Raw genomic sequence first — 25,870 nt, forward strand, 5'->3', positions numbered from 1 at the left:
CTTATATTTGCAGTCCATTTCCTTCATTTCTTTATTAAATCTCTCCTACGTTAGAAGTTTCAAAGGTCTTTAAATATATGCTGAATTTGTCCTCAAAATTGGTAAGTTCTATTTATGGACCCAGCTTGGAAGAGGGAAAATGATTTTTTTTTTTTTTTTTTTTTTAAATTTATCTGACATAAACCATTAAAATCTTTGAAATAATGAAGATGTTATGTTTAAATGACATTTAGATGTTCAGTTTACAATCAAGATGTTCCATCTCTTAATTCAGTTAGCGAAGTCGCACATAATTCCATTCTTTAAGAAAGTGGGTGAACTGTGTTTACACGAAAACTAAAAACACAGAATGACGAACAATCTAATAATAACGAGATGCAAGCACATTTCATGAATGGATTTGACATAATTTCCGATGTAAAAAAGCCCTTTCATGTGGTATCCAAGCTTACAATCTTAAGATAAATAATTTTGGGCTCTTAACAAGCCATGACATTGTTTTTGAGGTACATGACGTTCACCATAGAATTAATGATGTGATCACTGGTGAATGTATCTGTACAAATTTTTTTTGATAATTACTCAACAACTTGACAAGTATATTGTTTTACATTTAGAACATTTCTAAATATGCTTTTATAATAATCAGTGCAGTCGTGCAGTTTATCCATTTGCTGTTCAAGTTTGCTTTCAACAAGGCAAGATACAAAGCATAGTTTATTCCCATTAACACTCTTAAAAATGGAAAATGCTCCTTATGTAAATGCATTTCCATTTCTTTTCAAATAATTGAAAAAGGAAAAGAATTATCAATAGTAGTGATAAATGCAAAATCAGAATGCATTTCTCAGACTCCGGGAAAAAGGAAGTGAATAGATAATTGAAATGCAAGCATAAATGGAATGCAAGCAAAATGGAGATTTGATAAAATTAATCATTTCAGGATCTGTAAGGGCATATAGTTTTACACTGTCATGTAGCCATCAGTCACATCCTTTTGCATTTAGGCCATTTCAGGCACTTTGGATGGAGGAGAATCTGTGTTAATGCTGATGTATCTGGTTTTGTTTTTATCAAACATTTGCATGAAGATTGGTTCCAGCTGTAACTAGACTTTAGGATATGCATTGAACAATAGCTTTTCATTCTACATGCTATGGGAAAACTGTTCTGTATAGACAAATACACATGCACATTTAGGCCATATATTAGTGGTAATACATTAATATTGACCTTGACCTTTCCTAGATATTATCAACTAGGATTAGCTTTTGGTTTTAATAAACAGTATGATCAAGCCATCGAAAGTTACAAAACAGCAATCAAAACAATTGAAGATAAAATTGGTAAGTAAGATTACGAATAGATTTACTGCAGCTAATATGAATGTCTTTTTAGTTCTGCAGGCATGCTGCTTGGACATCCAGTATGGTAACCACAGTGGCCATCTTGAAAAATCTTGTGACCACTCTTCTTAAATAGATAGTTGTATCAGTATGGGGTTTTCGCTAAAATATGTTATGTCTAGTTGGTTGTAAATGAAAATGGTGCTGATCAGACATCCAAAATGGCCACCATGGCAGCCAGTTTAAAAATCATACTATTCTATTCTCCTGAACAGAAAGTCATATTGACAAATTTTTCATCTGAAGATTTGTTATAATTAGCTGGTCTAGAATGAAAATATGCTAATCAGACATATTGAAAATCTTGTTATCACTACTTGTGTTGAATGGACTGTCATGTCAGCATAGGATTTTTACAGAGAGGTTGTTGTGGTATTGGTAAAGTATGAAAATGGTGATGATCTTATTATGCCCAGTATGGCTGCCACAACAACCATTTTGAAAATCTGTTGTTACTACTTCTGAACAGAAAGTCACATCAGTTTTTCAATAGAAGACTTTTTAAGGTGTCTGGTTGGTCTTAAATGAAACTTGTGCTGACCTGACACATCCCTTTTGAAATTCAGCTCTTGCATAAAAGTCATATCAATATTGGGTTTTCGCCAGAGGTCTTCTTTACGATGTCTTGTAGGTTCTCCTGAAAATTTTCTTGTGGCTACCTCTAATAAATTGAAAGTCTTGTTAATGTGTGGTTTTTACTTGATGGCTTTCTATGGTGTCTGCTTGGTGCTAAATGAAAATGAAGTGGATCTGACTTTCAGTATGGCCACCATAATGACCATAATATAAATCTTGTCACTGCTGTTCCAGAATTGATGTTCATATTGACACAGGGTTTTCACTATCAGATTGGCTAGGCTTGCTTGTTTGTATTTTATTTTTCATGGTAGCTTATACTGTGTCAGTTTCTTTTATCTAGCCAGGAAAATGTGAGATATTTCTGTATTAGTAATGCTAAGATTCTTGGTTCAGATTTTGGATGTCGTACAATTTCTGCATCAGGGGCTTTATCTTTGGTATGATATTTTTTTGCATGATGTTTGTGTCCTAAGCAAAATTGTAGTGGCATTTATAGGAGAAACACAGCTTCAGCATAACCCTTATTATCTGGGAAAAACTTGATTAAATATTTTATTGTCTTGTAGATTTTTTGTTAGTTTTATTTGATATACTTTGACACTGTTGCATGTTTTTCTTTTTGGTAGGGGGGATTGTTAACATGCAGTGTATACTGCATACAAGTTTGGTACAATTACATAGATGCAGATCTGCTCTCATATTGTGACAGCAAATCTGGGTGCATGTAATTTGGACTAGAATATAAATGGTACATAACCTGATTATGATATGACGTTCCCAAGTTGGAAGTCAGATATGTGGTAATCCATTTGGTAATGGCAGGGATTGGTGACAAATCCTGTGTATCATCAGTTACTTCTTCACTAATGCCAGGTCAGCATACTGACATTGACACCTTCCAAAGACACACACTCCTTGCCCTTTCATCAGCTGAACGATTTCGTAGTGTTTCTCACCTTTGGGAAGTAAATATTTTTTTCATCATAAATATGTATGTTGTCTATCCTCATGATACGATGATCTAGATTGTGCTACCTTAATCTCCTGTCCGATGGTATATTGTATGGAGTGGAATTCAGACTATGAATGTTATGTGCAGAGACTACTTACAAGGTCATTGGAAGGATCCCGTGGGGGCTGTGAAGTGGTACCTGAAGTGAAATGGGTTGATCAGAAGAGGGAGATCACTCCTGTTAAATCAGGAAAAAGGGATGATGTTTCCCCTGGCACCTCTAATCCTGCGTACAGTGGATTGTCCTCTAAGCCCAGAAAGAACTAACCCAAACCAGATGATTTCCTTGCATGCAGTGGCTAGTATGGGAAGGGTGATTACCACAGGCATTGCACAACTTCTCCCTAACTGATGTCATCCAAGCCTAGAGATGGACCTCCAGAATTAGATTCTCTAGGTTTTTTGACACGAACGTTTCATCCTGGTGTGATCACTTTCGCTCCATAGAATGTTATCAGCTGCAAATGGATAACCTTCCCAGACATTGAAGCAGCCTCATAACATTACTTCTGCTGGATTATATGAGAATAAATTTCTCCATAGATGACATGCTTATCCTTGCTGCAAAGCAAGAAGACCAGAAATTGAGCAGTGGCTTTGGGATGCAGCTTGCTTCCTTATCTATTTTCCTAATATATTTTGTTATAATGTATTTGAAGAAGCCAGACATCTCAAACATTTTTTTCTTCTCAGTAGTTACCAATTTATAGTAATCCTGGAAGGGGATTTGTCACCACGACTCTGAGGAGAGACCACTATAGTGTGACTTCTGCCTTGGCCAGTACCTAGGTTGTTAAGCTTTTAAGATGGGATGGGTATTTTAAGTGCTATCAAAGAAACATATTTTACTCTGAAATTGTTTTTATTTATACAATACAGTTGAAGTAGTTGGTAGTGTTTAAAATCTTGTTTTATAACACTTTTGTTTTCTTAAATATTCTTTAAAGACATTATCCATCAGTTAATTATGAATCCAGATGACACTGAGACCAGTCTTATTATCTTTCAGCAAAGCTTACACAATTTATTGAAGAGAAGTCCGCAGAGAAAGGAAAAGGTAATTCTTGATATTGTTGTTTTTAGTTCTACTGGTCATAGACCAGAAGAGCTTTTGGGATGACCCGTTACTACAACTAATCGTATTTTTATTGCTAAGATGCTGCCAGAGTGCATACGTGTGCAGATTGCATAAAACCTGTACAGATTTGCACACTTGGATAGCATTGATGTGCAACAACTCTTGCAAATGTATAGCATAATTTTTTCAATGCAGCTTCACTTTTAGTTATCTAATAGACGAGAGGAGCTTAATTATATGGCCTGTTGTCTGTCCTCAGTCTTTTTGTTGGTGCAAGTTTATTATTGATACTTCTTCTCAACTACTTGGAGTATTATCTTCAGGGTTCCCACGCTACCGGGAAATCGGGAGAAATGTTAATTTTTTTTCCCAACTGTGAAAAGTCCTTGAATTTTGCAGATATTGATGAAAGTCTAGAAAAACTCAGGAATTTTCCTCCACAACTTAATGCCCGAAACAATTACATAATAGTCATAACTGAACTGATTGTGAGTTAAATTTATCGATTTCTAACCAGAATATTAGAAGGTTACAGTATGGATCATTTGGGTACTTGCCATAAATAAATTTGTTGAGACAATCCAAACGCTCAGTGGATTAGATTCATCTGGTAGACTTTTTGTTTCACAGACAGCTTGATATCCGTTTCTTTTTTTTATATGGAAGGTATGAAAACCAGTCTTGCAGCACAGGAGGCCAACATGGTGGCATTAAAGCATAGCAGATTGGCTAGCAAACTTTAACATTGTTAAATCGAGTTATACCTGGATGAAAATGATATGAACATTATTTTCTCAGAAATGGCGATAGTATTAAAATCTTTGTCTTTAATCAGCTGAAAGACGATGAAACTAATGCGTTAATGAAATTTGAGCTGGTACTAGCATGTTGCACAAGTACACAGAATCTCACAACCGTCACTTTCAGATATTGTAGAAATTTTTTAAAATTAAATTCCTATACTGGTTGTAATAATACAAAAACAAAAGAGCACAACATTCTCTATATTTATTCCAAGACCAACATCAGAGTTTTGTTGCATCACGTGACTACCACGTTGACGTGCTCTCTGATGTAGGGAGCATATGAAGCAGGGGACCCAGACTACTCTGCTTGTTGAATCAGACTGGCTTATTGTAGTTGTTCTCGAAATAAATATGTTGAGAATTATATGTTCTTTCTGGTTTTTAAGAAAGGTATCAGATTTTCATTTAATGTTATTGAAATTTTGTACAGCATTAAAAAGGAGTTTGTTGTTGATATCACATGACTATTGAACTTCCGATGTCATTGAGATTTGTGAAGTAATGTGATCGTTAACGCAAATGGGGAGTAGTGGGTCAGGTTTTTTCTTTACTGAGTTTCATCTAGTCTGTCAGCAGAATAAAGACCTAACATTTATACTACTTGCCATTATTGAGAAAATAAATAATTTTCCTATTGATAAGTCGATATAACCTAGTTTAAATTTGCTAGGCCCACTAGTAAGCTATCTTACAGTGGTGGCAGATTCCAGATTTTTTATATGTAATTGCTCTGAACCCACACTCCATCCAAAATGTCCAAATGTGAAAAATGAGGTTGGAATATTCGGCGGAAACCCGGATTAGAAAAATTGTATCTCTGAGCTGAACTTTGGTGTGAAACTATTACACAGGTACATGTAGCTTGAAGCATTGGTTTCAGATCTTAAATGAAACGCATGAGAAATGGGAAATTGTCTTCCCTTTTATTATATATTAAGAAACTATAAGAGCTCATGTATCAATACAGGTTTGGGGACTGGTTTATTGAACAACAAGAAGACAAGTTGATTTTGCAGAAAATTCAGTCCTTGTTTATACAACAATATGTAAGTTTGAAGGTCTTTTGTCTAAATTTAAATCAACCCATTGTAAATGTCTTTAAATGATGGAATTTTAACCAAATAGTCTTAAGGAGTTTAGGTTGGTTGAAAAATCTTGCGATTTTATTGGCACAAGTAATTTCAGGGTTAAACTTTTTTGTAACAAGATAAGATTCTAAAACTTTGCATTTATTGGGGTTTTACATACTGTAATAGGAAATGTTTACTTTGTATAACATGCACACATATTGCTCCTTCTTTGGAATTAAAGGTTTGAAAGGAAACGAAACAATTTATGCTCATTATGTTGTTTCCATGTAGCAACATAATGCAGGTCAGCAAAGTTAGAATTTGTATTCTGTACATTGAAATGGCTTTAAATGCCAACTTATGGGAATATAGTCAGATTTGTTTCGTGTGACTCATCTTGTGGTTTTGAACATGATCGTCTTTTCTGACGTATGTTTTGGAGAGTCTTGAAAGAGAAACATCTTCAGATTTGGAAAATTAATGTTTTATAATCTAAAATGTTCTTTAATTCCATTCATTAATGGTCGTATGTCAACCTTGAAAAAATTAATTTCATCCTAGAAAAGACCTGGAAATTTATATTTAGAAAAGCATGGGAACCATGTATCTTGAATCTGTATACACACATTCTTTCATAGGTCCACTTCATCTTAAATGAAAACGCTGCTGCTCAGTTAGTTATCACAACTACTTCTAAACGGATGGTCATATCAGCATGGTGTTTTCACTGAAAGATTTCTTGTGATGTGTAGTTGGGCCTATGGCAATTTGACTTGCAGTATGACAGCTATCTTGTAAATCTTGCTCATGCTATTGATGAATGGATAGTCATGTCAACATGGGGTTTTTATCAAAAGACTTAATATGATGTTTGGTTGCTCCTAAATGGAAATGGTTCCCCTTGATGTCCAGCATGGCCACAACAGCAGCCATCTCTAACATGTTCTAAACAATTGACTCAGAATTGTCACTAGAATACGTTTATGTATAATTTGTCCTCTGAAAATAGTTCTTTTCAAAAAGCTAGTATCGCAAACACAGTGGAAAAATGTTTTTGAATGGATTGTGATATCAGCATGGGATTTTCACCAAAGGACACTTATCGCGTTGGTCTTTAATGAAAATGGTGCTGATCTGACTTCAAATAAGGGCATTTGGAAAATCTTATAATTTCTTCTGAACAGAAAGTCTGGTTGGCTCTAAATGAAAAGAGTGCCTCTAGGACATCCAATATGGCCACCATCCACCTTGAAAATCTTAATTGTTACTCCACCTGAATGGATAATCATGTCAATGTGGGGATTTCACTAGGACTTACTACGATATATGGTTTGTCCTAAATGAAAATTGTGCCATATCAGCATTGAATATGTCATCACAGCAACCATCTTGAAGTTCTTTAAGGCAACTCTTCCGGAACAGAAAGTCCCTTCAGTATAGGGTTTTCATGAGAAGCCTTTAAATGGCATCTAGTTGGTCTTCAATAGAAATTGAAATTGCGCACATCTAAGCTTCTACAATAAACATTGAAAATGGTCAAAGCAATGTAGGTTTTTTCACCAAAATTCTTCTAATATTGTTTAGTTTGTCGATATGAAAATGCTGCAATCTGACATCCAATATGACTGACACATTGGCTAAGGAAGATAGTCTTTTCATGAAATCTTAAGACAGTATTGTCAGTCCGTTGGAAGAACTATTTAACTTTTCCTTTGGGGATACAGGGTTTTATTCATTAAAGCAAATTGCTCACCATTCCTGACTTTTTTTTCTCTTTTTTTTCTTCCAGTAAATATTCCAACTTTTTAACCTGACATCTATTTTCTTTGAAGAAAGCTAGAGCAGGGTAGCAATAGAAACAATTCATGATAATGGTTATAACCATAGTGTTTGTACCCAGTGTTAGATCCAACCAAGTAAACAGAAGATCAGTTGAATGCTCTCCTCCCACACTTTTCTGTCCCTCACTACTAATTTTCAATTCAAATATTGCAAATATACTTGTGTAATTTCAGAGCCAGTCGACTTTGATGACCCAGTAACTCAAGCCATACAAGAGGTCAAAGATCTAAAGGATATCTTACCAGATATATGTACAAAAATTGAAGATATAGAGGAAGAGAAGAGACAGGTTGATGAACTTAAAGCTGCTGCCAAAGAAGTCATTGGATTTGTGAGTATTTATGAATGTCTTTCCACTTTTAGATACTGTGCTTACACATTTGAAACTAGTTTTAATGGTCTTGGAACAGGAGACCGTATGTGTTGGCCTGTCATTCATCATTTAATGTCTTCTTACCTCTGTCTGTCCGTAGACACAAGTTTGTTGTTGCTTTTCATCCTAGGCTACTTGGAGGATTACCATGGAACTTGACAGATACTTTCGTCTAAAGGTCTAGTTAGTCCTAAATGAAAAAGGTGCGGCTTGGAAATACAGTATGGCAGTAACAATAGCCCGCTTGAAAATTTTGCTATCACTACTCTTGAATGGATTGAATCTGAAGATGAATGTTTGGAGTCGGCCAGTTTGGTGTTGTACGTAGCCTATATTTTAAACATGCCACACTGCAGACATCTTAGCGATATGACTGAAAAATTGTTAAAGCGGCGTTAAAAGTCCAAATCACACACATATAGCATTGAGACAGAGAAGAAATCGGGCATAATAACTGGTAAAGCACCAGTTTCAGAAAGTGAAACTTGGCAGAGCTTATGTTAGGGAAAAATACTATTTTGTAGCAGAAATGTATTCAAAAGATAATACCTATGACTTGTACATACCAGTGTCAATGAACAATGAACAGTTTCCCAACTAGTGCAAGCTGACTAAGCTAGTTATGTATATTTCCATTCAGACATAAGACTGAAGGGGGAATCTTGGCACGGAACAATATTAAATCACAGGTAAGGCACAGATTAAGCTTAGAAACAATCCAGAGTAATGCTTGTACATCTAGAAGTGTCATGTTTGAAAGATTTTGATGTCAGTAGAGCTCTAACAGTGGAGCAGGAAGAAAGATGTTGAAATGTTGTGTAATTATTAAACTATGGCTATTTCCTCCTCCCACCCGCCTCTTTTTTTCCCCACTCATCTCATTTTGTGACTAGGAGGGAGCTCCCCACTTTAGATAAGACGTGCGTTTTCTCACCAGAAGACTATTTATGATATCTAGTTAATCTCAGATGTGTATTCAGGATAAACAGCATACAATATAGTATTGAAGCACATACCAGCATGATGGACTTTTCACCTGTTACTGGTAGGATGAGCAATGACACCTAGCACATTGATAGCAATGGCATAACTCCAACTGAAAAGAGAAAAATTCTAACACTGGAGGAAAGAATTAATGTGATTCAGAGAAGTGAAATGAGGAGACCACTTGCAAAATAGCAGTTTAAACATTGGTAAAACAAATTCAGGGTGTTGTAAAGGATTGGAGTAAATGAGAAACAATGGTCAAACAAATATGATTCGTGATTAATGATAGATGTACATTTTTATCACTATATAATTTTGTTTTCAGAAGAAGGATTGCAATATTTTAACAAGAACTATGAACAAAGAATAGAATATATGTACAGTGATTGTGATTATTTTTCCTTTAACAGGGCCAAGTTTAACCTTGGAAAGTGGTCTTTTTATACAAACCTGTTACAAGAGACCACCTGTTTAGAGAGACTATTTTTATGTTGATAGAAGAGTCATCAGTCTCAAGATAGGTTTTACTGTATCATGGTTTACATGTAGGATTATCCATTCTACAATACCCTTGTAGTATTGTAATATTTCCAGTATGGTAAGCCATGTACAGTTGTTGTACTTTATAGAATATATGTATTAAGATGCTTTCCACAAAGTCTTTGTATTGTAATCTTACCCGTGTGGCAAGCCATGTACAGTTGTTGTACTTTATAGAATACATGTATTAAGATGCTTTCCACAAAGTCCTTGTATTGTAATCTTGCCAGTGTGGCAAGCCATGTACAGTTGTTGTACTTTATAGAATATATGTATTAAGATGCTTTCCACAAAGTCCTTGTATTGTAATCTTGCCAGTGTCGCAAGCCATGTACAGTTGTTTTACTTTATAGAATTCATGTATTAAGATGCTTTCCACAAAGTCCTTGTATTGTAATCTTGCCACTGTGGCAAGCCATGTACAGTTGTTGTACTTGGTAATACACATGTAGAATGATGCTTTCAACCAAACCATTCTGTTGTAATCTTAACTGTGGCAAGCCATGTTCGCGAGTTGTACTTGGTAGTCAGTGTTCCCTTTTACACACATTTGTGTGTCGGGTATGCACATTGGAGAAAATTGACACCCATTTTGTTGCCATGCGTTTTTATGGGGTTTTTTTTACACAGAAGATTCACATAAATCGATCATGATTTATTTAATATCCATTATTTTGGATGAGGGATGGCATCGTGTATACTTTGAGCATAGGCATAGTCTGATTCCCTGCTTCGTATGCTCCCTGTGTTGCTCTCCGCTATTCGTATATCAGAGTGCAATGCAGAGAGCATACAAAATGGGGAACCAGACAAGCATAGGCAATGTTATGATGGAGTAGCTTTCCCTAATCTCACGAGCTCTCATGCAACTTCCTTTGAACTCATCAAGATGTCATCCACATGTTTAACATCAATACTTGTTTTACTAGAAAGTGATCACCAGGTTAAAACAGCTTGGACTAAGAATCATTAGTGAAGAAAGTGAAAGAAGCAGAACACAAAGAGTGGATCCAACTTTAATGAAAAATGGAGGAAATAATTCCCTTGACTGGAATACGACACATCCATTAGGATTATCAGTGACTTCTGATCACATGATTTCAAAAGTGAATAATCCTTTCATGACAGGGTTTAAGAATTTTTTGCAAATCTGCAGTTTGTTCGCCACAAGATATCTGGAGAACACATTATCACCCAATACATTCTTCACAACAAAGAAATTAGTAAACTTGCTGAGACAGATGTGTTATTAGCATTATAAAGTCAGGGTGTCATTGCAGATTTTGTTGGTTTGTAACTTGCTGCAATAAAAAAAAGTTCAAGTGTAACTTATTAGAAACAATATGAATCATTAGCCTCCTTGATTTTTGGATAAATTTGTTCTAGGACGAAGTACAATGAAACCGATGATAGTACACATTTTATGACAGGCAGTAAATTAACTGCCATTTGGTTAAAAAGATTTAATTGGCTTTTGTATTGGCTTATCTGTAATGTGTTGGTCTATAATATTGCTACAAAAAGATTATAAGAAGACTTTAAACTAGAAGAAAAATGAACAATTAAAATTCTTTGAATGGACAGTGTATTTGTTTGTTAATTGTGCATGTTGGTTTAATTGTATTTTTAGAGAGAGTGAGAGTATGTTGTGCAAGTTGCAACATCCTATTTGAAGCTGAAAAAGTTCGGGTCAGATGAAAATATGTCACTACATCTTTGACCCCCACATTTTTTTTTTTTTTCACCCCCAGTTCTGACACCAAGGTTGCTTTTTTTACCCTCAATTTTACATCCCTGGGGGATACACTGATAGTACACATGTAGAATGATGCTTTCTGCAGAACTCTTATTGTATGCAAGTGACATTGTCGTACATTTTTCTTCTCGGAAGCGGAAGGCCGTGGGTTTGAACTCTGGCCGAGTCCTACCAAATACTGGTACTAAGTGGTACTTACAGAGACTTAAAAATGATACTAACAGCTGCCACAGGCGCTCAGCATTAAGAGGTTAGTGTTAGGACTGGTCGGGGTGATCTGACTGGGTGGGACATTGTTTTGTTTGAAAATTAATTTATTTGATTTATTTAATGCAAGTACATAAGTTTTCCGGTTTTTTTTAGAATATTTTGTGCTTGTAATGTTGAAACCTTCATTATTAAAATTATCATTCATTGAGGTCTGCTGTATTGGATCTTTAATCCCAGGTTTGCTTTAATATTTAAACATTTTATACACTTCACCCTCTTCCTTTTTTGTCTTCAGACATCAAGTAGTGTCTCTATGGGTCAGACGATGGAAACCTCTTCTGCAACAAAGGTATGACATTCATTTTTATTTCAAAAACACAGTAAACATATACTGCCATTTCTGAAGTTATTTCAAACTAATTCCAAGAGATTAATCAGCCTCAAGTAATATTCCCTTGGTCCATCTTCAAAAATTAACACTAAATATACCTTGGAAAAATGGAAATATTGGAAAATAACTTTCCACGGTAACGCCTTCAAAGTAATCAGCACCCAACAGTGTTTATGCAGTTGTATTGATTAGACCTTGGGCAAGTTTAGTTTTCAGTATTCTGTGCCATCATTGTTTTTATCAGTGATGTACATTTCCTGATGAAATCAAGACAAATTGGTTTTTAATGTTGGACCATGTTTAGTTTGTAAGTTTTACATTGACTGTTTTAGACCAGAAGAGCTTAAGCAATTGTTTCTCATGTGTCACACATCCATTAGTACAAGTTTGTTACCACTAATCCTAATCTACTACTTGAAACTTCACATTGATCACATGATCTGGTTAGTCCAGATTAAAATAGTACCACTAGGATATTCAATATGGCTGCTACAGGAACCATATTGAAAATCTTGTCACTATTCCTCCTCAACTGATGTTTCATATCAACATGGGGATTTTGCTAAAATTGGTGTTAAATGAAAATTGTTTTGATCTTGTTGCTACTTCTCCTGAACAAAAAGTCTTAACATCAGGTTTTCACCAGAAGAGCTATGATGTGTACTAAATGAAAATGGTGCTCATCTGATATCCAAGATGGCCACAACGAATGGTCCTTTTTAAAAATCTTCAAAATACTCCTGAATGAAAGATCATATCATCATGAAGTTTTCTCTGAAATACATTAAATGCCGCCAATGTGACCACCACAAGGGTTGTAGATAGTTTTATCATTGTTACAGATATTTGGTCAAATCAAGATTGTGCTTGCACTAGAAGACTTGTTATGATGTCTGGTTTTGAGTGAATGGAAATGGTGTGTATCTGATACCCAGACTTCTTATGATGTCTAGTTTTTAGTGAATGGAAATGGTGTGTATCTAATACCCAGACTTCTTTTGATGTCTAGTTTTTAGTGAATGGAAATGGTGTGCATCTGATACCGAGACTTCGTATGATGTCTAGTTTTTAGTGAATGGAAATGGTGTCCATCTGATACCCAGACTTCTTATGATGTCTAGTTTTTAGTGAATGGAAATGGTGTCCATCTGATACCCAGACTTCTTATGTCTAGTTTTTAGTGAATGGCAATGGTGTCCATCTGATACCCAGAATAACCACCGTAGCTGCTGTCTTAAAAATAAACAGAAAGTCATCTTGGTGTGGAGATTTCATTAGAAGACTTCTTATAATGTCTTGTTAGTTTTAAATTAATATGGTGCTGATCTGACATCCAGTATAGCCAGAACGATGGTCAGCTGGAAAATCTTGATTTTGTTACTCTTACATGGAAATTCATTTGACATGGATTTTTCATTAAAGAGTTGCTTTGGTGTCAGGTTGGTCCTAAATGAAAATGATGCAAATTGACCATGGTGGCCTTCTTGAAAATATTTGTATTGTTACTTCCAAATAGATGGTTATATCAGCTTTGGATTTTAACCAGGAGCTTAGTCCCAAATGACAATGGTGCCAATCATACATTCAGTATGGTGGCCACAATGGTTGTAATTTCTCCCCTTGAATGGATGACCAAGACCTGCCAACTCTTATGATTTTGCCATAAGTCTTACAAAAATGACCCATAAAATACGGACTTAGGCATACTAGCAAAAACTACGAATAAATGATCATTGCTGGAAAAATCCGGATAATTGGTTCATCCATGTTTTATTTGGATCCTGGTTTCATCATAGAATTGGTGAAATTAGTCAGGGAACCAGACTAACTTTACAGCAGCACCAAAAGATGCTTTAAACTGCACCTATTTGTTCACGCGAAGTGTCTGCATGATCAAACTGTTGACTATAGAATTTTTCAAATTGGCAACCAGAAAGCGATGCGTGTTTAAGACGAAAGGGAAAATAAGCTTCTAGAAAAATGTTAATAATCAACACAGAAGGATAAGCACAAGTATTCAGATTCTTGTGAATAAAAGCTGGAAAGGACACCTTACTGAAAACTGGTCACTCATACGGGGAAAAAATCAACTGCCTTACTGAGACTCGTCAGGGTTGGCAGGTTTGATGACCACATGGAATGTTTACCTTCCAATGATGACTCATTAATATTGACATATTATATATATATATTTCGTATAGCAATTGAGTTTCGTGAAATGGCCCAGGAAAAGTCATGGTATTTGTTTTTGTTAAGTCTGCAGGAACCCTGACATTAAGTGAAAACTAATACAGTATAGAGGTATGTACTAGCACATGTACTTAAAGAGAGAAAAAAACTATGCTAAAATGACAATTGTTGATTTTTTTAAAATTATGTGGCCCCAATGGGGTCATTTGTTGGCAGAACACACACACACACACATATATATATATATATATATATATATATATATATATATATATATATATACACACATACATACATACATACATACATACATACACACACACATACAAACACGCACATGCAAATACAGGCTCTAGATAGATATGGGTTATTGAGGTTATAGCTCTATTTTGGCATGAACAAACACTATTTTAGATGTGGCAAAAACTCTCCTGTATTTTTTTATTTTATTATCACTTGGACTGTTCAAGTAAAAAATACCCAAGACTCGGGGAAGGCACTTTTAATGTGGGGTTCTCAGACATAGATGCAATTTAGAATTGTTTTATTTTTCCTATAACTCGTTGAAATGAAAGTACCCTGGCGTATATTTTTTTAAAAACTGCCTTCCCTGGGTACCATGTATGGAACAGCCCTTAGTGGATATTTAAAATTGTGTTATGATCAAAATGCATAAAATTCTGAATGCTTTACAGGGTTTGCATCCTTATAACCTGACTTGGTGTGACTGCTCAGTTTTCCAGCCCTGTGCTTATGTTGTACATATTTTGAGCTTTTCTTTTGCAGAGCGATGTAAAAGTAACAGATATCAGCCATTTAATTAAAAGAAAGGTAAGTAAACAACATATTTAGTTCCATAATAGAGATTCTCTTTTAGTTTCTTAAAATTTTACACCACACAATATTTCATGCATTCATTGTAATCATTTGCAGGTTCTGATAAGCAGAGTCATTATGTACATTTTATAATGAGCATTCCTTCCTGCCTGCCCACCCACACAAGTGTAATATGTGTGATACAGTTAATATTACAGCTTTGTGTGTCTGTCTTTAATCCATCAGTCTGTAAACTTTTATTTTTGGAGCATAACTCTCGATAGATAAAAAATATCACTATGAAAATTACATATTTTAGAATTGTGGTTAATTTTTTGTTCATCTATCCATTATTACCACTTTCATTTCAAGGACACAATTCCAAAACTGTTTTTAAGATATGTTGGTGAAATTTGGTATTTGACCAGTGAATAAAGTGCATTTTGCTATTGACAATTCTTCAGTTTCACTAGTTTTATTCATTTGTTTGCCCATCCATCATGCACACTTTTGAATGTCCTCGTGGCCAAATGGTCCAAAGCACCTGCCTTTACTGATCATTTGCAACTAACCTTTGTTTGCATGTGTTCAAGTTTTGTCTCAGCCATAGTGGGTATGTGAGAAAGCTTGCCATTAGCTTCCTGCGAATCAGTGGCTCTTTGATTTCTTAAACCACCAAATATCTTATTGCTTTCTTCCACCACCAAATATACTGGCAGCCTATCATACACTGAAAAATGGATTTAAACCCCACACTTTTGTCTGTTGAGCGTGCAGAACTCCAAATCCATACAAGATATCTCTGTGAAATAGGTACACATTATATTTGTGGTCTACATGTACCTTATTATTTTCAGTTCTCTTCATTTTCAGTATATATAATGTTTTGACTAGTTGTCTTCCCAATCATTCATCCATTATCGACTTTTTGTTTCTGGACAAAGCTTCAAAAATCTTGAGCTGACTCTTGCAGAAAAAAGAAGATCCTCAATCCTCAGAATTGCTTCTTCTCTTGTACATTTTAACGTCATTTTGTAATGGAGAAGGGACATTCAGTTTGTGGGGGCCCCAAGTGGTCTAAAGCGCTCACCATTAGGAATTGTTGACATCTTTTCTTGGGTTCTTCCTTCACCATTTATACTGGCCACCATGTATATCCTTTCTTGTGCTGAAAAATGGCGTTAAACACTATAACAACAACATTCAGTTTGCACAACTGTGCTTGTTTTTACGCCATCACTGGTGCATTGTGCCGTGACTTGTACGCAGCTTGCATTGGTGCATTCATGCACATCTCATTGCTTACCCAGAAAGCATGGTTTATGCCATAACCTCAGGAACTCGTATATGCTGTAAATCGAACATCACCTGTAGATATTTATACATTTTTAGAAGTAAGCCATTTTGACCTACTGCTACTTAGTCAGGGTGAGGACCAACTTGTCATTCTTTATATAGCAGGGCAGTCATGATGTATGAACAGTAGAATGCATTATTGAATTAGTTCCTTTATTGGATAATATAATCTGATTCTCAGAGAAAGCCTGAAGAAGAGGAGGAGCCTGGAGAGGAGGTAAAAGAGCTGAAGAAGACCAGACAGGAGGATGGATCTGGAGATGCTACAACCAAGGAAAATGGAAATGACCATCCATCAGAAAAAGATCAGGTAGCTGTCAGATGCCCCCAAATGCACCTTTTTTTAAAAAATATTGTAGGCGTTAACTTTTATTTCTTTTAGATGTTCTGCTGACAATGACAAATGCAATATGCTTTTGATAGAATTCCCAGTTGTATACAAGTCTGATCCAATTGCAGGCAGTATCGACCATGACAATGACAAATGCAATATGCTTTTGATAGAATTCCCAGTTGTATACAAGTCCGGTCCAATTGCAAGCAGTATCGACCATGACAATGACAAATACAATATGCTTTTGACAGAATTCCCAGTTGTATATAAGTCAGGTCCAATTGCAAGCAGTATCGACAATGACAATGACAAATACAATATGCTTTTGATAGAATTCCCAGTTGTATCGACCCTGATCTTGTTTTTTAAAAAATGGGAGTTTCAATGTTGGGTGGGTGGTGCTTGAAATAAATGTGCCTACCTTTTGAAGAAAAAAAAGGAATTCTTGGGGTTTTTTTTGTGAATCAGCAGTAACTGAAACATCTACATTTTGGAAGATAACATATAAGTATGTTAAAACTTATTAGGGTCATGTTTTTAATGAACTTTGAATGGATGGTTCTCTTGAAAATAAATGTATACAAAGAAGCAATAAAAGCATTTATTGACACTTGTTCACACACATGCATCCATCTTGTCTTCTCGTTGTTGTTGTCTAGCTAGGATGGTATTCACATCATTTTTCAGAGGTCCCTCTGGAACTTGTGCCTGCACTGATTCCTGCAGTATGTTTTTGGTCCTTGTTAAGTTATTGACGGAGAGGTCTATATCATAAATGTAACTGTTAATTTATTCTGCTGCATATATGTTTAGTTTGCATAGAAACAACTGGTCAGGTATATCCAAACATATATATAGCAGTCATGCTTTGAGGATTTTTTTATTTTTTTTACTAACTGGAAAGTAATCTGTGATGCATCCTCAACTACAAGATTCCATTCCATTATTTTTGTTTAGAAATTATTAAACTTACTACTTGATGTCACACAAAGAATGGTGACATCACATTGTCAACATTAAGTGTCTAATAGATATTACTTAATACTTGTGTTGTGACTCTATGGTCTAAAACTAATAGAAGAGAGAAAAAAACTAACAGGTTTGATAAATACTTTCCCTAGAATACTAAGTCAATTTTTTATATATTTTTTTTTTACAGTATTGTGAATTAAATCCCTAATAATCCACAAAGCTATATCACACCGATCCTAGTGAAAATAAAGTTCTAATTAAATTCCTGTGGTGTTCAAAATAAAGTCCAATGGTGAAGGTGTGAATATGCCTGTAGTCTTGAATGCACTAAAGTACTGTTGGCCTGAAGTGTTGTGTAAACAGCCTTTTGATGACTCAAAAAAATGTAATGCAAGATGGCCTTGTCTGAATTCACTATAAATCCAAGTTAATGTCACTGTCCAAGAATATTGTTAAGCTCTTTGTAATTCCAGAGAATAATTTGAATAAATAATTCTACCTAAATCAAAAACGGAACACTGCAATATAAATGATTCTGCTTGTGATGTTATCACAGGAATAATTTTTCAAGTAGACAATATTATATAGAAACTAAGACACCAAATTAGAGCAAGAATGTAGGTCCAAAGTTCCTTCTAAATAAGTTGTAAACTGATAAAATTTGTTCCAAAAATTACAATAAAGAACACTGGAACATCAGGTAGAGCAGGGTGTTCATAATTGAATTCCAGTATCCTAGACCCAGGCCCAAATCACTAGGTTTTCCTCTATTGATAATGATCCTGATATTTAAGGATACTTTAGGAGAAATTACTAGTTATGTCTTATTTGTTTGCAAAATTAAAAGCTACTGGACAGGTAATAAATGAACTTAATTTTGGACATGGTCAAGTCCATAATATAATTATACATACCATACAATCATAGAGGGAAAAAAATAAATTAAAAACATTAAAATATACTTGATGAATTAAAAAGCATTTTACTTTACTTCATTAATACAGTTGCACAATTGTAGCTACTCTGATTAATATATTCTGAACATTCCAGCCTCAGGATGTTCCCATGGAGGAAGCCAATCCAGCAGAAGTTACAGCCTCGTGAGCAGTGGACTGCAACATATAATGAAATTCAGTTCTACAGGATTTTTGCTGTACAAAATATTCTCCTTGCAGTGTAGGCCATTCACTCCTAAATAAACTTGTGCTTATTGACAATTTTCAATGAGGAGGAAAACCAGGAAAAGATGTGTTGAATGATGTTCAGGTGTTATCAAATGTAACGTTCAAGTGTTATCAAATGTCGAATATCTACTCAGCATTTAAAAATACATAGATGAAATCTAAATTGAGCAGATTATAAACACTGTTCTTATTAAAACATGCACAAAAGAATTTACAGTGTGAAACTAGACTGTGTTACTTACAAGTTGACTCATTCGACATTAAATTTTTGCATTTATGTTGTTTTGTTATTGAATTTCCTCACCAGTATTTTTTCTCACTATTAAATGTTTATTTATACATTACCTTCATTAAGGCCTAGTTCATAATTGTACTTGGCTTCAAAATAACTGCTTTAAATGCATCATTTTATCTCCTGATTTTGACCCCATTTCAGTTGCCATTTTTCCTTCGTATCCTTGAAATCTCTAAAATTTGGCAAAGCAAATAAGGCTTCCTTTAGCAGCAGTTTATAATAAGGAACCTAACAAAAAGAGTTCATTAGATATTTCATTATGAAAGAAATTGAGTTCCATAGTCAAACAAATACTTCCAAAGGGTTTAAAAAGCACACATACCTCTATTGGGTCAAAGATCTTTTTAAAAAAATACGTTGACATTTTCATCCCAGCATGCCACAAGGGATGCAGCTGCTTGAAGTTGCCAGAAACACTGATTTTCTTTGCACTTATTACCATGGTCTTCTTGGAACCTACTACCATGGTTTTCTTCGCTCTTACTACCATGCATGCCTTGTAACCTCTTGCACCTTTTAGCTCACCTGGCCACAGCATAAGCTTATGACATGGTCCTGTATCAGTAATACTTCTTCAACAATTACTATTTTAAACTTATGACATGGTCCTGTATCAGTAATACTTCTTCAACAATTACTATTTTAAACTTATGTCACGGTCCTGTATCAGTAATACTTCTTCAACAATTACTATTTTAAACTTATGTCACGGTCCTGTATCAGTAATACTTCTTCAACAATTACTATTTTAAACTTATGACACGGTCCTGTATCAGTAATACTTCTTCAACAATTACTATTTTAAACTTATGTCACGGTCCTGTATCAGTAATACTTCTTCAACAATTACTATTTTAAACTTATGACACGGTCCTGTATCAGTAATACTTCTTCAACAATTACTATTTTAAACTTATGACATGGTCCTGTATCAGTAATACTTCTTCAACAATTACTATTTTAAACTTATGTCACGGTCCTGTATCAGTAATACTTCTTCAACAATTACTATTTTAAACTTATGTCACGGTCCTGTATCAGTAATACTTCTTCAACAATTACTATTTTAAACTTATGACACGGTCCTGTATCAGTAATACTTCTTCAACAATTACTATTTTAAACTTATGTCACGGTCCTGTATCAGTAATACTTCTTCAACAATTACTATTTTAAACTTATGACACGGTCCTGTATCAGTAATACTTCTTCAACAATTACTATTTTAAACTTATGTCACGGTCCTGTATCAGTAATACTTCTTCAACAATTACTATTTTAAACTTATGTCACGGTCCTGTATCAGTAATACTTCTTCAACAATTACTATTTTAAACTTATGACACGGTCATGTATCAGTAATACTTCTTTAACAATTACGATTTTAAACTTATCACATGGTCATGTATCAGTAATACTTCTTCAACAATTACTATTTTAAACTTATCACATGGTCCCGTATCAGTAATGCTTCTTCAACAATTACGATTTTAAACTTACGGCACAGTCCTGTATCAGTAATATTTCTTCAACAATTACGATTTTAAACTTATCACATGGTCATGTATCAGTAATACTTCTTCAACAATTACTATTTTAAACTTCTCAAAATAAATACTGGACTTTACTGAATTAAGCCATACATCAGATTTTGTTTTTCCAAGATGTAACTACTGTAATGTTTTGATTTAGACAAGGGTATTATTAGTCTTGCAACATGATATGTGGAAAACCGCATTACTGTTCTATTTATATATGATTAACACAGAACGGACAAATTGATGGTTGGAATGCTACTTATGGAGAATATAAAGACAGATTTTTTTGTAAAGATAATTAGATGATTATGATGAATTTAAAAAAATAATTTTATTGCACAATAGTAACAAAAGCAACTGCAGTTAAACCATTAAAGCACTTTATGTTCCCTGGTTCTTCTGCACTGAATTATTTACACTGATTATATATGCCCTCCAGTGGCTTCTTCTCTGCACACGTACACCTTCCAATGGCTCCATAGTGTAGGTGCACCCTCCTATGGCTTCTCCACTGTGTAGTGAATTATAGGGTAGTTCTTGTAACTGAGGCTCCCATGTCCCAACGTTCTTAGGATGTCCCAGGTGTGTCAGCCGTTGTGGCAGGATTCCCTGGTTCGCACAATTCATTTTAACAGTCTCTCCAACTGGTCCCAACTAAGCAATTCATGTGATGGGGGATCCCATGCCCTGATGTGGTTGGAAGTGGCTTAGTCTGGCCACTCTAAATGTCCGGGTTTTAGCTCCTTTCCATAGTAATTGTACATGTGACAGCCAAAGTTTTACGCTGCATATGGTCATGTTTTACAGGTATCATGCAGTAAATGCGCTTCTCACCTGGTGATAACTATTATGCCACTATCATGATCATATTACTAACATGAGTTTTGTATTCTACATTAAACTTCAAATAATGCGTTTTAGCACAGTCGACTTCAGATAATATATTTTCAGGTCCTTATTATACAGAGAATCTAAACTTATTTAATGCATAAAATAAAAGAAAGAAATAATTTCAAGTCAGTTTTTGACAATGAGTGATATGTTCTGTTGTTGGACTACCGTGTGTGTGTGTAGATATGGAAGAGCAAGAAGTTCAAATTATATTTTCAGTCTGTATTTAACAAAACTTGTTTCTTAATAGTTTATTTTAAAAGCTTCTTCAACATTTCTTATTATCAGGTGCAGTTCTTATTTGTGTCGTATATTAATGAAATCTTCTGATTGGTTGGGCCTGTATTTTCAATATCTGGAGACTGTCATCCATTTTCTGTCAAACTTGGTAAAACAGTTTATATTCGTTTTGATCTTGGATGAGTTAAGATATGAGGAAAAAGACTACATATTAAGGATGCCATTATTTTTGTAAAGAATTTTTATCACATTATAAAATAGGTAAATTCGACCTGATACAAAGTTTCTGAGATAGTTTGTATAGGTTGTCATTATACTACATAACCCTGATTTGTGAAATGGTAATGTGTAAAAGTTATATAAGCCATTAGAGTATAGATGTTAATGGTTACAAAGTTGGTAACCATGTGAATGAAGGTGGTTGTCAAGAGATGCAGGAACTGCACTTAACCTGTCGTAAGAAATTGTTGTATGCAGCCCTGGTATATTCCTCAGTGTTTACTAATACAGTATCTGTTACATCTATAAAAAAAAATATAAAGTGCTTCAAAGTGGTCAATTCTGGCCTCAAGAAGGAGGAGAGAGTTCAGTGCAATCTCTTCCAAGTTATACTGGTTTTAAGAAAGAGTATGTTGTGGTGTACATTGCCACTGACCTACATTACATATAGGTGTTAGCTAAGTTGTGGTGTACATTGCCACTGACCTACATTACATATAGGTGTTAGCTAAGTTGTGGTGTACATTGCCACTGACCTACATTACATATAGGTGTTAGCTAAGTTGTGGTGTACATTGCCACTGACCTACATTACATATAGGTGTTAGCTAAGTTGTGGTGTACATTGCCACTGACCTACATTGCATATAGGTGTTAGCTAAGTTGTGGTGTACATTGCCACTGACCTACATTACATATAGGTGTTAGCTAAGAAACTCTGATGGGAAAGATTAAGAAATTGTGTTTTGATTCTGATTTAACAGCACCACTGTGATTACTGTATAACACTGCACACATTTAAAGAATTTTTGAAATATGCAGTGTTGGAGGTGAGTGACAGAAGCAGCACTTCAGCCTCTTGTTATGACATGATGATGCAAATAAAGACAAATGAAATGATGATAAAAGTTCTGAGGTTGATGAAATATTTAGTAGTGGTCAGTCTGCTGGCTGAGTTGTTTGTTAATATAGCTATTACACCATGAATTGGAATTCTAAGTAGAAGCACGCATTATAACTTTGACCCTTCCAATATGTCCAGATCCTCCGGGTCCACAAAGAGGGTCACTTGGGGGCTACAACCTGAAAACAAAGTTTAATAGCGGTATTACAATACCTACGATTTTTTGAGGATGCATGTACCCAGTCCAAGCTTAATATTCTGTCTGCCTACTACAGTTGGAGGGCCAGAATGCATAAACATGATACCAGTCTGATTCCTTAACATACATGTGAACCTCTCTTGCACGGGAGGTTTTTCTTCTTAGTTTAAGGGTGTCTCCCCATCCCTCCCATCATGCACTGAAATCTAATGTGTATGCAAACTTTTTTGTGAATTTTTTCCCCCTCATTTTCACAATTGGGTTTCAGTACAGTGTGTTTAGAGTAATAATAACTGATCAAGAAACCAACAGGTTGTGCTTGAAGGCCTGTCATATTCATCAGCCCCATCACTTCAGGTATTCCCCAAGAAACGGTCATGGGTCCTCTGCAGTTCTCGATCTACTTGAATGATTTGCCTTTTGGAGCTGAATCCTATATTAGCCTTTTTACCAATGACAGCTTGCTGTACAATGTAACAGACCCGTTAACCCGTCCATATTTTACCGTATTTGAACGGAATAAAGCCCATTGGTAAGGTCATTGATCTGAAAATACGATTTTTAAAATTAATTTTTAAGTGGTTTTATTTTGTTTTGATTCATTGTATCATCTCTTCGGTTTAAACAAAGAAAATGCCGCTGACAAGAAAGTTTCAGCATGAAACTAATGATGAAAATGGAAAGTCTAAGCATAGAAACCAGCATTTTTTACCAGTTTATAATACTGTGGCCATTCCTTAAATCAGTCTATAATACTCTGTGGTCATGCCTTAAACCAGTCTATAATACTCTGTGGCCATGACTTAAACCAGTCTCTAATACTCTGTGGCCATGCTTTTAACCAGTCTTTAATACTCTGTGGCCATGCCTTAAACCAGTTTATAATACTCTATGGCCATGCTTTAAACCATCATCTGATGGAGAACATTTTGTGCTCTGCATTGTTTGTAACTTAGACATTTCCTGTGCACATTTTATAAGGAATGACTGTTCACGAAACGAAGAAGTGGAAAATCATGCAAAATTGGAATCCTTTGTGAAGGGAAATAGAAATGTTTTGTCAATGATAAAGGGAAAGGAAGTCCATGATCAACAGCATTCAAAAGCAAATAACACGTGCTGAGGCAATTCTATGTGAGTTGATTATAAATGAATTTGTCATTGAGCACTGCAGACAAGTTAACTGAAGCAATGATAAATATGTGCCCAGATTCCAAAATTGCACAAGGTATTTAGAAACAGTAAATTCTAGTGAATGTTGACAAAGCTGATACTAGATTTTATGAAAGAATAAGACTGCTTTCACCTATCTAGATGAAGTTATTATCTTCTGAGTGAATAACAATGTCTGTCATAATGTTTTTTATCAAGTCTTCCTTAACTGTGTATAATGTAGAGATTTGGCTTTACTTAAAATGTTACTGATACGTGTGAAGATGATAAAACAGATTTTTTAGAGAAAGTAACAGAGGTAAATAACGAAAATTTGGGTGTCAATTTATTCTTTTCTGGTTGTTATCACTATAATATAAACATGATGTTTAAGTCAGTGGTCAATTTCAGCATCTTGATAAACTAGGAGTTATTTTCAGAATATTGTATTGTCAGTATGTGGTGTAATACTACATAATAATAATAATAACGAGGACTTTGTATAGCACCTAATCTTTAGAAGTTCTAAGTGCTTTGCAACATTAGACAACACCTATAAGATAAAAAACATATAATGATATGATTACAAAAACAAACACCATGAAATTAGAAAACAAAAACATGCTGAGAATATTTAAGGTAGGAAACATTAGGTTTTTAAGTTTGTTCTTGCAGGCAAAATAAGTGAGTTTTGAGAGCACTCTTGAATGGGATCACTGTGTCTAAGTTCAGTGGGCAATTCATTCCACGTTGCTGGGCCCTGGTATGCAAAAGAACGCTGTCCATGTGACTTTGTTTTCATAGTGGGAATAATGAGTATACGATTGTCAGAAGAGGAGCATAAGTATCTTTCTGGTGTGTACACATCGGTGAGGTCGGATAGGTATGTTGGACTAGAGTCCGTCAGTGAAACGTAGCACAGAGAACAAATAATTTGTGTTTGATTCTGGATCGAATGGATTGCCAGTGTAGGGTACAGAGCAGCGGAGAGGTGTGCTCTGATCGTGATACTCTAAGTATGATCTGAGCAGCTGTGTTTTGAACTTTTTGGAGTAGATATTGAGATGAACCAGACAGAATTGAGTTACAGTAGTCCAGTCTCGAAAGTACTAATGAACACAAGTGTTTCAGTGGCATCAGCTGAAAGATATTTGCAAATGGAGCTGATGCATCTCAGCTCAAGATATGCAGCCTTGCATATGTTCATGATATGCTGGTGCAATGTGAGAGTACTGTCCAGAGTAACACCTAGGTTTCGTACTGATTGTGCGAATTTAATGTTGGGTTGCTGATATTTATTGTTTGAGGTAAAGGATGTGAATGAGAAAGTCTGTTGTAATCCGAATGGCCTCAGTTTTATCATCATTCATCTGCAGCTTGTTACATGTCATCCATGATTTCACATCAGAAATGCACCTCACTACACCTTGGATGGTAGCATCAACTTCAGTTGGGTGGCTAGATTTGTATATTTGGGTGTCATCAGCATACAATTGGTGAGACATTGGATGATGATCTATGACACTTGAG

The 25,870-nt window shown here is 35.1% G+C and overlaps 2 protein-coding genes across 4 annotated transcripts in view; one reads left to right on the forward strand and one right to left on the reverse strand.

The window, feature by feature from the left end:
* The window catches only part of LOC149806449 (protein HGV2-like), a 71,007-nt gene extending 51,828 nt beyond the window's left edge, over positions 1–19,179 (forward strand). For all 3 annotated transcript variants that reach the window (XM_089953487.1, XM_089953502.1, XM_089953493.1), the window contains exons 10-16: positions 1,249–1,346; positions 4,007–4,054; positions 7,967–8,124; positions 11,955–12,008; positions 15,027–15,071; positions 16,594–16,722; positions 18,769–19,179. In XM_089953487.1, coding sequence (XP_089809613.1) covers positions 1,249–1,346; positions 4,007–4,054; positions 7,967–8,124; positions 11,955–12,008; positions 15,027–15,071; positions 16,594–16,722; positions 18,769–18,822 — 586 coding nt within the window. In that variant the 3' untranslated portion in view covers positions 18,823–19,179. The remainder of the gene's footprint in view (positions 1–1,248; positions 1,347–4,006; positions 4,055–7,966; positions 8,125–11,954; positions 12,009–15,026; positions 15,072–16,593; positions 16,723–18,768) is intronic.
* Positions 19,180–21,047: 1,868 nt separating this feature from the next.
* The window catches only part of LOC149806450 (hydroxysteroid dehydrogenase-like protein 2), a 36,914-nt gene continuing 32,091 nt past the window's right edge, over positions 21,048–25,870 (reverse strand). Inside the window, exon 7 of the mRNA XM_089953516.1 lies at positions 21,048–23,168. Coding sequence (XP_089809642.1) covers positions 23,098–23,168 — 71 coding nt within the window. The 3' untranslated portion in view covers positions 21,048–23,097. The remainder of the gene's footprint in view (positions 23,169–25,870) is intronic.

The sequence above is a fragment of the Sinohyriopsis cumingii genome, chromosome 1 (assembly GCF_028554795.1).
Source record: "Sinohyriopsis cumingii isolate HCF-2022 chromosome 1, ASM2855479v2, whole genome shotgun sequence".
Taxonomy (NCBI): Eukaryota; Metazoa; Mollusca; class Bivalvia; order Unionida; family Unionidae; genus Sinohyriopsis; species Sinohyriopsis cumingii.